This window comes from Doryrhamphus excisus, linkage group LG3, assembly GCF_037039965.1.
Source record: "Doryrhamphus excisus strain RoL-2023G ecotype Guam linkage group LG3, RoL_Dexc_Guam_v1.1, whole genome shotgun sequence".
NCBI lineage: Eukaryota > Metazoa > Chordata > Actinopteri > Syngnathiformes > Syngnathidae > Doryrhamphus > Doryrhamphus excisus.
This window is the reverse complement of record NC_136359.1, coordinates 16,709,249-16,721,298: the sequence shown is the minus strand read 5'-3', so window position 1 is coordinate 16,721,298 and position 12,050 is coordinate 16,709,249. Positions and strand designations below refer to the sequence as shown.

Here is a 12,050-nt window from a genome sequence, read left to right as displayed (position 1 = left end):
TAAACTGTACTAAATTCAAAGCATCTATTAAAAATGACTTCTACCAAAATGTCTTAATTACACCATATGGTATGAGCAAAATTAGGTTGCAATTAAGCACAACTCAACCATAATTTAGAAAATTATTTGCTGCATGGCCACGCGGAACCTTGCATAAAGTGCTGTGTTTATATACCATGTAGTAAGTACCATTAAACGTTCAGGTTCTAATATCAGGGTTGGAATCGACCTAATTGTTTTGAATGACATAATTGAAGACCTTGAAGGCTTTTTCGTTTTTGGTATTTTAGGTCATTGTTAGGGTGTCACAAGCTCTTGAGAGATTAAAACATGACAACATCTTGAATTCTGAAAAAAAATTATATATTTATGGAATTATAATGAATTCATTAATCACACAATAAATAAAAATGAATTTGATAATTTTGCTGGCCTCAATATTATGTTATATGCATGAGTGTCTGCTTTCTTCTTCTGCCGCCTACAAACAAACTCTGTCACTCAGGTGACGCTCTAAAGAACAACGGCATGAACAGACTGAGACCTGTTAGTTATACAGTCCTTGTCTCAGTGGGCGGAGCTGCTAGCATAAAAATTAAATTAGTAGCCCACGCAATATATTGTTATATGCAGTGGTGTGAAAAAGTGTTTGGCCCCCTTCCTGATGTCCTACTTTTTTTGTCACACTTCAGATCAAACCAATTTCAATCTCCATCAATGACAAATGTCAACATGTTTTTATATGAAACCTTTACTTACTAATGGACAAAAAGAATCCAATTAATTAACTGAGATTAAAAGGTTCTAAAGCTTTGGGACTCCAGCGAGCCACAGTGAGAGCTAGTATCAAAAAATGGCAAAAAAACATGTAAATGGGCCAACCAAAATTTCCCCTTGTGCACACAGACGACTCACAAAAGTTGCCACATCACCTACAGAACTGCAGTCCTCATTTGCCTCAGTGTTCCTAAATCTACCATAAGAACAAGGCAGAGTTCCAAGACGATCACTGCTGGACAAATAGAACGTTAACACTGGTCTCAATTTTGAGCCCTGTAGACATGAACACCCCCATAGTCGTCTTAACACTCATTAATATAATAGCCGTAAGAGTAAATAAGCCATATAGGGGAAATTGTTGTGTGGGTTATGACTGCTAACAGTAGCGCAACCTGCAACCAACAACCGGCAATAAATTGTCTGTTTTTTTTCCTACGGTGAGACAGTAGATTCTGAGTTTAGCTGAAATTGTCACCAAATATTGTAGGCTGATAAATCTGTTTTCAGCCAGTAGGGGAGGCTGTGACTGCATTACACTCATCTAAGAGGGGAGGCTCACTTTGCCACACTTTGAAAACCCCTGCTTTAAATCAAGAATCAATCAAATGAAGCCCATTTTAAAAAGTCTTTATTTTTGTAAATCAATGTTTGATACTTGAAGCAAGAATAATGAACAATACACGTTGAGCACACCGCAACACGTGGCTTCAACCTGGTTTTTGTTTTTGTTTGATTTGCTTTGATTTTCATATACGCCCTCCAGTATAACAGAGGCTTCTGCTGTTGCAATATGGCGAAATGCAGGGGGCACAGACAATGAGAAACATTTAAAACCCACCCCCTTTACAACACCCTTTTCGGCACAGCCACAAAGAAAATAAAAGGAAGAGACAGAACACGCTAATGTTATGTACACAGCTTTCACTCATTTTCTCAACCTTAATAACAAACATTTATTTTTCCAACCTACGTTGTCCCTTTGGATTGCTAGTCACTACTTTTCAAAATTTAGCTTGGGTGCTTACAGTGCAAACAGGACACTACAGTTCTGTTGTGCTCCATTCCCACCAGTATTGTTGGCTTCTTGGTTTGACTTAATCATCATTTAACAAAACAAAAAAAAAAACAACACTGGAAACTGCAGTCCTGTTGTTTCAACGATCAATACTGCTGATTGTTGTGGGATGTTTTAGTCATACGTATTTCAAAACCCAAGTCTGACGACTTTGCACGTTTTTGCTCCCATAAGTGGTTTCAAATCTTCCATTTACTATGTGACTTGAACTACACATGCTCACACATCAGTCCTCTACAAAACTTGCTTCATCACGCCTATGGCACTTTCAGGGCTTTACAGTGGTAAAAAAAAAAAAAAAAAAAAACATTAAAGGCAAATGAGACAAAATTTTTTACCCGTCTCCACTTCCCACTGGGAAGCAGATGGAAAATAAAAAGATATTTGGCTTTAAAAAGCGCACATGAGAAAATCTGTGTGTCAATAATTGTCCTGAATGGGCATTTGAGAGGCAGGGGGGAGCCAGACATAAGCACAGCTGGAACAAGAAATTGGCTAAAATGAACAGTGGGGGGAAAAAGTAGAATAACCAACCCTCACGAAACAAAGACAGAATGGAATGGCCACAGTGACAAGAAACCAAAAGGGCCAAAAACATGAGGCACGATCTTGTGTGTTTAGACATAACCTGAGGGATTGATTATCAAATGGTTTTCTCTTGTGTCCCGATTATCTTGAAAACATGTCAGATTGTTGAAAATAGTCCATAGAAGGAAACAATAACTACATTATGACTGGCTGCAGTTGTGGATTCTGACTAGAACTTGGTGAATGAACCTCTTCCAAAAACAAAGCTGACTTCAGTCGATTTGAGAGATCCACTAAGTTGGTTCTTTCTGTGGCCCACACAAACACATCACAATGAAAACCATCCAACACACAAAGGAATGAACGTGCTCATCGCATGAGGGAGTAAGAATGACAGGAAAAGGGGGTGGGGGGGTAGATAGCAGATGTCGTCAGTGTAGAATTTGTGCAGCCTCAAATGGCAAGATAGAATCATCATTTGAGTGGGGATTAGGAGAAGAGTGCAGTTTGGCCACATTACAATTTTGGAACCTGCCAAGCAGACACTAGAATCCAAAATACATTGGAAATGCTCATATTGGAATTTGTTGGCCCCCACACTCTCAAAAAACAAAACAAAAAAAACACTGGACAGACATTTTACACAAGTTAGTTAAAATAAAAACTGCCATGGAATAAAGGGGAAATAGTCCTTGGTCATCAAAAAAAGATTTTCTGCTAAAGATTCCACACCCTTCTTATTCCAACTGTGTTATGCAGTGTTTGGGGTGAGCTAAGAAAGGTTAATCTGGAATGTTGCTAGGGATCCTTGGTAGGCAGGCCTTAGACGAAACACTGTCATTGAGATAGGCAGTGACTGGTCCCCCTTTCCTCCCAGCCAATAGAAAGTGGTGAATTGTAGCAGGTCGGGCAAAGAGTCCCTAAATTGCAATTTTGGACATTTGCTCTTCAATTTTGACCAGTCGCTTCTCCTGACTGCTGATCAGGTCTTTGAGGGATTTCATTTCTTTCAAGATCTCTTCCAGCTTGGCTTCAGATTTCTGTGAGAAGAATAAGAGGAAGCAATTGTTATTACGCGATAACATTAAGAAAGCAATTTAACAAAACATTGACATGTATGTTTGGAGCTACATGAAGCTCACTACCAACCGCTACAAATCCAGGTGAGGATACTGGATAGATCATTTGATATTGGTTCATGTTTAAAAAAAAAAAAAAAAAATTACTTAGCAATTCCACTGAGGGCCACATACTGAAAACTAAGTATGCAGGGATGACTTTGATTTTGTAAACCAACACGTACTGTAGATTACAGCTTGATCGATATATCGGATATCGGGCCGATTATGGCATATGACAGATTAGTCAATATCGGTGAAAATATACCTGTTATTATACGACGATATATACGATACAGGACCACAACCCTCTCCCAGTGTGTGTCAGCGTGTTGTCTGCTTAGAATTTGTTTTTGGCAACTGTTTGCAAATACTCAGTGGCTGCAGATAGAACTTTTCACTAGCTAGTAAATATGACTCTGTATTGCATTTTCCACACTATAAGGCACACTAAAAGCCTGTAATTTTCTTTATATATATATATATATATATAAACAAATCTTGTGCACTGACGTCCAAAGTCTGTAAAAATATTGTGCTACTTTGGCTAACGCTCCACTTGATTGAGTGTTGGACCATCCCGCTGACACAAGGATGTAATACTACGCTGGCAGTGATGAATCAATCAGAACAATATGAAATATGTACAGTACGTAAGGTGGCAGCGATAAGGGAACAGTATATGTATATATATTTAATCAAGAAAAAACATCTCAGCTCATGTCAGTCAAAAGCTTATTAGTACGAACTTCAGTCTTGATTTGAGAGGGCAAACAAACCCCAAATTCTACTCAGAGGCTTGAATGAAGAATCCCAGCACGTTAAAGGACTTAACTTCAATATACATTTATATCCCGGAGTAAACTTGGTTGGGAGGGAGGTGTACAACCTTGCAACCATCAGTTGTCACAGGGTAGACAAAGAGAGAACCCAAACCTTCCTGGAGGCAGCTGTACAAACTACTTTGATGCTCTTTAAATGCAATCCCTCTTCAAAAGGTTAATGTCTTGTGCACAGCACAATGCATGCAATGCAATGCAATAATACTTACAATCGATGGGTTTGTGGAAGCTGGGCTTGAGTTCTCTGCGTTCTTGGTCACCTTGGTGTCCAAAATATTCTTTTTGACAACTTTGAACTCTCGGTTCTTGAGTGGAACATAGCCGTTTTTGAGGGAGATTTTGATGGGGTCTCCATTCTTGCCCTCAAACCACTCCTCAGCCTCCAGGGCTGGGTCAGGCCCGGCTGTATCAGGGTACAAGTCATCTTGAAACAGGTCAGACTGGCAAAAAAAAAGCAGAGTCAGTGTTTTAACTTATGTCACAGCATTCAGAGGATTAGGATGTTTTAATGGCAGACTGCAAAGTGTAACAATGAACACTCACCTTTCTTGGTACAGTCATGACAATAGGCTCACACTTCCTTTCAAGCAGTTTATAGTACCTGTCAATGACAAAGTAAACACTGTTACCCATATAAAGGCATATCTTATCTTATAGTTCAATGAACTACATAAAAGAGGCATGGACAGTTAACAGATTGTGCCTCCTAGTGGTAAAGCTAGTAATTACAATACGAGTTGAGTACTAAAAAACTAAATATTAAAACTCTCAATATACGAGTGCCAGGAAAAACAAACAAAAAAACTCCTTACCTTGCAATCTCACACTTGTTGACATCAAGGCCCCTCTTTGGCATGCAGCCCATGCCCCTCTGAGACTCCTTGGTGACAAACGTGTTAAGGTAGTGAATATACGGAGCCTCGTCCGTGATTTCAAAGTAGCGGATGCTGCAGTCCCCCTGTTAAAAAAAATGGAGAAGTTGCTGAGATGCCTGGTTTTGGTCTGAGAGGTTGCTTGAGTGTTCAGATCATACCTTTCCACAAAGGTAAACAACACTGGTGTCTGGGTCATAGAAGGGCAAGAGTACCCCATTGCTGGTGTCCAGCTCGTTGACAGCTATAGGTTCTTCCATGTTTTTCTGAAAACAGAAAGATGCATTGTAGGTTCTGTAGGATACATGTGAAAACACAAAATGCATGAATGTTGATTGTGGTAAACTAAGATTTGACTGACTTCAATTACTGACCTGTAGGCGGCAAATGTGTTAAAAGTTTGAAATTACTATCCAAGATGTCATTACATTACCTATATGCAATTGAGTAGATATATTAATACTCAGTTTGATGCTAACATGTCTGGAATGGGGTCATTTACACATTTACAAACCAATTAAAGTGCATTTTTTATTTAACAAATATATATCCATCCATTTATTTTCTATACTGCTTATCCTCCCTCGGGTCGCGGGCATGCTGGAGCCTATCCCAGCTGTCTTCTGGCGAGAGGCGGAGTACACCCTGGACTGGTCACCAGCCAATCACAGGGCACAGATAGACAAACAACCATTCACACATTCTACTGATGGCAGCCAAGTAGTGCACTACATTTGCCTAAATTAATTCAAAATGTAATCAGTTTCACAAAAGCTGCCCTATTGTGCAGTTATTTTGTGCCAAGTGCGAGTACAAACTTTAAGGTTGGCCAAGGTTATTTCACCTTAAGATAAGGGTCTGTCTTATAGTCAAGTCAATAGGGTTATGATAATGTAAACGAAAAAGCTTTTTTTAAACGGCCTTGTGCCTATGCGTTTCGTTCTTGATTATACGGGTGCACATTTTGTCTAGCATAGTGTCAGGTAACAACTGCAACACAGTCAGCAGAGGCCTTAAAACTACACTGTGCATCATACCGTACCGTATCCCAGAGGGCGAGTTGTCTCTCACTCATACGACTGAAACCGGTGGTGAGCACTTTTCCATCTGCCAGGAAGATGGCCCTCATGGGACGAGCACCATCGTGGGCCTTTTCCTTCTCCTGTAAGAATAGTTTGTCATTTCCAAGTATTTTTTTGTCTACTTTTTACAGCCATTTCTCCTCCTTTTTTCTTACAGCAACAATAGTTTCTGTGCGTGGGTCAATAACACGGACAGACTTGTCCTTGCAGGAAGTGCAGATGAGGCTTCCGTTGCGGTTCCAGCAAACGTTGTAAATAACATCAGGATGCATGTTGTCTTCTAGGGTGATCATGGCCTGGCCTGTGCCCACGTTCCAGATCATGATCACGTTGTCACAACCTAACAACAGGAACAAGTGTAATTGGGCAACAATGTAGCAAACAGTCTTACTTTACTTTCACTCATGATGATTTCACTCTGGGATCGATTTTGCAGGGCACATACATATTCAACAAAACGTCAAGTGACAATCTAGTATGCTTGATATGATGAAAACTGGACAAATTCCCACCTGCACTGAGAAGAACGTTGCGTGCTGTCGGGTGCCACGTGATTATGCCAACTCGCTTGGAGTGTCCCTCCAGTACCACAGCAGGCTCAGATAAGGGCGTGACGAGGCCATTCTCAGGAATCTGCCACACCTGTAAAGATTAAGAAAACTTCAAATGAACCAGAGCAGGGCAAACCTGATAATTAGTAGTGTATATTTGATCAAACCTAATATTTGCAATTATATAATATATATCTCAACATTGTGAGATATATATATATATATATATATATATATATCTGTTAGCTAGTGGCACTACTATATAAAGGATGTTGATAAATTGATTACAAAAAGAGCCTGAGGGGGGCAGTAGCAACTAAGAACACAATGGCACCTGGCTATAAAATCAATGGTAGAACTATTGTATGATGGGCCAAGTATTTGCACTCAACAACCTCAAAGAAATATGTCCCGTCATTCATGAAATGGATTGTATCTACAGACTTGTCAGTGGATCCTTCAAAGCAGGTAGTGGTTTAGTGGGTGTCTTATGGTGGCCTACGTGCACTGACTGACAGTTATTTTGGAGAAGAATTGGAGAACCACTCCCGCCCCCAATTATCGTGTCTACCTTATACTCTTAGATGCAATGGTCAAACAGGGTACTATCTTATTAAAAGTACTTACAGGTAACAATGGTGCCTCTGCAAGCTTTAACCGCTAACTGAGATTTAACTTCCTGTCAACAGAAATTCTCGCCACCAGGTACAGGCATTGCTGGTGACAAATTTTAAACATGTTGTACACTAGACCTAGCTTCCTCAGCCCAAATAAGGTCATATGGGAAAAAAGAACAAATACAGTCCTAAAAAAAAGCTGGTGACCTCAGATGAAACTAAGTAATTCCCCCACTGTTATTTCTATAACACATATTTGAGTCTAATCTAATCCAGAGGGTGAGGTCCACGCCCATCCACGAGTTAAAACAGGCCAGTCTTTCGCAATAAAAGCATGGAGTTTGTCATTTGTTGGTAAAAGAATGTATGTTGCGGTTTCTTGTAAGGTAAAGTTGCTTTTCAAAAAGTTGTGCATTATTGGATGGAAGCATCTACTGCCCATGCATTAATTTAACGGTATGGTGGAGCACTACAGTGTTGGAACAAATAGTGTAGTGAAAAAACATCAGAATTTCTTTCCCCCATGTGCAGCATTGATACAGGTACACCTAGTAAGCACTAATTATTCTAAAATCTTCAGAAGCCTTTATCCTTAACCTATCGAGAACATATGAAGCACCTTCCCTGCCGTCTGCTTCACAAACATGAACCAACTTTTTCCTGCAGCAGAAATAATAGGACAACACAATCAATATACAAAATAAAATAAACTGTCCGTTTCTTAATTTTGTTCTGTGTGGGTGTTGCCTATTGTGTGAACACGTTTACGCATTCACACTTCCAATTTATCAGCTTTTGAGCTGAGGAATTGACAAAATGTTTGTGACCTTGTGACATTCTTTTGACAGTTACAACACAGTTGTGATTCGTAATAAGAAACAAAGAAGCTTTTTTTTCCTGAAAGTTGTAACTATTATTTCAATCCTATTCTCACATGCCAGTTCATATTGTACAAGAAATCACAGAATGTCACTGTATCCACAACTAACATGTTTTACAAGCTTTAATTGTAAAAGGTGAATGAAAGCTTTACCATCACTGTGCAGTCCTCAGAGCCGCTGGCAATGACATGATCATTGTGGGGGCACCAGTCAATGTCTAACACTGGGCCAGTATGTCCGCACACCGTGGGGTAGGCTTTGTCGATACGTCCTGTCTGCAAAGACACACAAAGGAGTGATCCAGTCAGTCTTCTTCTGGTTTGTCCTAGGTGAACGTGCGAGTATGTTGCTTCCCTGTCTTCACTCAGAACCTGCATGCTGAAGACTCTGATCAGCAACAACACATGTATTATTTGATGTCATACATGGCATATGTGATGTAGTATAACAATGTAGCATCCTGCACTGTATCAAGCTGGAGGGCAGGTGAAATAATGAGGTGCAGGAAGCCAAAGGAGGAGAAGGTTTGTAAGCCATCAGTGATGTTTCATGTGTTACCACATACCTGCGGGCTGCCCTGCAGCTCTATCCTGGTCATAATTCTTTAGTAGTTCATAACTATTATATTTGTGTTTTTACAAAGTCTATGGTGGAGGTCTTTTGTGTCGACAAAATTGAGAAAGCGTATTTGAAAAGGCTTAGCGACATGGCAGTGGTGATCGTCATGGCACACCCACTGGATGGATGACAGTAGAGACATGCACCAGTCCACATGATGTCCCAGTGACAGACACAAGACATCTTTGTTGATGGAACACCTACAGGTACTACCCGAAAAATTAAAAAATAAATTATTTTTGGAATTTAAGATAAGATGAAACCAATTAATTTCATTTTTAATCCTATAAACATCTCATCTATCACCGTGTTCGTCGGCTATATGATATATTTAACTGTAATTGCTGCCAATCCCAACAACCAGTGATTTCTAAAGAAAAATCTTAAATTATCAGGGGTGCTCAAACAGTTTCATACCACTGTACATACACACACACACACACAATTAGCTCTTAACTCTCAAATCACCTGACTTGACACAATTGGACTGCGACACATACTCCAACTGCTGGAGCTTGGATCAAAGTCCAGAGTATGCAAGAGTATGCTTCGCCCCCTCCAAATTCTCAAGTCTGTGAACCAGAATGCAGAGCTGCTTAAAAAAAACCCTACATAATTTCAGTTTTCCCTCCCACAAAAACGGCCATTTAAAAAATACCCAATAAAAAGAAAAGAGTCCTCTTCCCGTACTCGTTCAGGGTTAACACAGCGCCTCATCCGGTTTCGCAGCAACATGACAAACGTGTTTGAAAAACAATGGTTTCATGTAATACTCCATAGGAAGCTGAACAGCTAATCAACAAGACTTGTTTCCACATGCTCAGGAAACCAATGCCTCCTTTGGCCGAGAACTACAAGTGACACCATCACCCCACACCAAAAGGCACATAACAGGATCAAGAGGCCATCAAGAGGGAGGAGTGACTACACTATAGCATAACAAAGCTTTGACATTGTATTGTGCATGGTTTGTGGTGGTAATGCACATCGGTGTTTCCTCTACCATTATATTATAATAATTATTATATGATATAAAATCCTTCAAGGGGGCAAGGCAAGCCCATGCTTTAAAAACAAGCAGTGCATTTTAAAATGAATGGTAATGGTTTTATTTCATATGAACATGCATCAGATTACAATTGAGTGCATCACAATCAGTTCACAGTTCCACATGTCCAAAAGGAGTAGGAAGAAGCAAAGCTTATTAAATCCTACCCTTCCATCTGGTACTTTTACAATCAGTAACTGTTACATTTGTTCACTTCCTACATAAATTTATGAAGAACAAAAACTGGTACTTTTCCAAAACAATGCAGTGATGAGATGAAAATAGATTTTTAATTGAAAATTTTAATAGCTTTTTTTTTATAAAAAAAAAAGATTGTATAGGTTTAATTGTTATGCCAGGTTGTGGCAGGACCAAGCTGTGATGCAGTATTCACGCGAGTGTAAAATCATCTTTGCGGCATTCAACGTCAGAAGAGGTCTTACCTGTTTTGAACACTCAGATGGACTGTCTTTATGATTTGTTTGACATTTGTTTTGATTTCTTTTTTTGTGTTAATGCAGAGTCAAAAATCAAGCCTAATATGCGTATACAGAATATCCCAAGATGACTTCAGAGCACCTCTGTGCACCTACCTTTGTGAAACAATGACCAAGCGTTTGTGTGGACAGCGATATTTCCAGAAGCTAAATATAGGCAGCTTGGAAACCGAGAAGGGAACGATTTTTTGTCTTCTTTTTCCCCCTGGATTAAGGAGACCTTACAGCACAACAACAGTTGAAGTCACTGTCAGGTGTTAAATTTCACACACTGGTCCTGACATTGCAATTATGCCTTCACACAGGCAGCATGGCTTCAATACAATAAGATATTATAATTTATTAACGTCATGTCCCACCAAACACATGCAGGCAATCACTTGCTTCCCTACCTTTTTTGCGCTCATTCACCAGCAAAACTCAGCCAGGATGCATTCATGGTCTTACAGAAAGTAAGATATTTTTAACTCTTTCAAAAAAAAAAATCATTTTCCCCACTTGGGTGTGAAAAAAAATACTCAAGCATTGTGAGAAGAGCAGAGCCACAGTTTGCATTTTTCAAATTTCACACTTTGGGCCCTGGCACCTCCGGTAGCCCTTGACTAATGAGAGCAGTTGAGCACCAAGGGTGTCAACTGTCAAATATGAGATGCTTTGAGGGGCTGGTGTTGTAACTGATACAGAATTCCAGGGTCTGTAGACAATTCCAGTTATACCATCATACATGCAGTGGAACCTCTGCTTTCACCATTAATCATTTTTTTTTAAAAAAAGGCAGACAAAAACATTTTCCACAGAAAATTAAGTGAAAATCAGTAGCTGACAAACTAAATCAATCACAGAACATCCAAATGCTGACATAAAAAAGGGAAGAAAAGCAAATGTTGTAGATAGACATAAAAAATAAATAATAATAAAAATATCCAAAACCTTACTACAGGCATTTACACCCTCTACAGAGAATCTCCATCTAGAAAACAACCAGTTGCACAGCAACCAGTTAGATTGTACACAAAAAGAGTGAAAATAATGAACAGCATTCCCTCAAGGCAGGACAGGACATTCTTTTCATTGACACAAAAAGCCTCCACACTTCCTTCCCTTGCAGCCCAACGTATGATTCACACATGGCTCTTCAATTGATGCTGTCCAGTTTGGTGAAATGGAAAATTCCACTTTTACAAGTCTGTGTATTGGACACAAACAGCTGAGATTGTATGAACAGTCACGTCATTCTCTTTAAAAGAACTTTACTGCCCTTGTAATGATGGTAGAGGAAAGCAGAGCACCACCCACTAATAAACAAAAAAATAGACTGGAGTGGAGCAGTAAATTAAAAACAAGCTTGCATGACAAGTGGAACGTGACAAGTCCAATGAAAACATTTGTGATCGTCTGCCTGGTTGTCTGTTTTAACTGCACTCTATTTACATGATTTTTCTTAGCAGGAAACAATTATAATATCAAAGACTGTTGCACTTGTATAAGACTAATGCATACAATTTTTGTGGTGACATCAATGACTGCTGAAGCTGACCGAC

The 12,050-nt window shown here is 39.5% G+C and overlaps 1 protein-coding gene across 2 annotated transcripts in view; it reads right to left on the bottom strand.

The window, feature by feature from the left end:
- Nucleotides 1–1,392: 1,392 nt before the first annotated feature.
- coro1ca (coronin, actin binding protein, 1Ca) overlaps nt 1,393–12,050 on the bottom strand; it is a 28,790-nt gene continuing 18,132 nt past the window's right edge. For both annotated transcript variants that reach the window (XM_058070901.2, XM_058070902.2), the window contains 9 exons: nt 8,499–8,621; nt 6,810–6,939; nt 6,453–6,637; nt 6,258–6,377; nt 5,377–5,481; nt 5,156–5,301; nt 4,887–4,944; nt 4,553–4,783; nt 1,393–3,423 (listed from right to left, as the gene is read on the bottom strand). In XM_058070901.2, the coding sequence (XP_057926884.2) occupies nt 3,304–3,423; nt 4,553–4,783; nt 4,887–4,944; nt 5,156–5,301; nt 5,377–5,481; nt 6,258–6,377; nt 6,453–6,637; nt 6,810–6,939; nt 8,499–8,621 (1,218 nt within the window). In that variant the 3' untranslated portion in view covers nt 1,393–3,303. The remainder of the gene's footprint in view (nt 3,424–4,552; nt 4,784–4,886; nt 4,945–5,155; nt 5,302–5,376; nt 5,482–6,257; nt 6,378–6,452; nt 6,638–6,809; nt 6,940–8,498; nt 8,622–12,050) is intronic.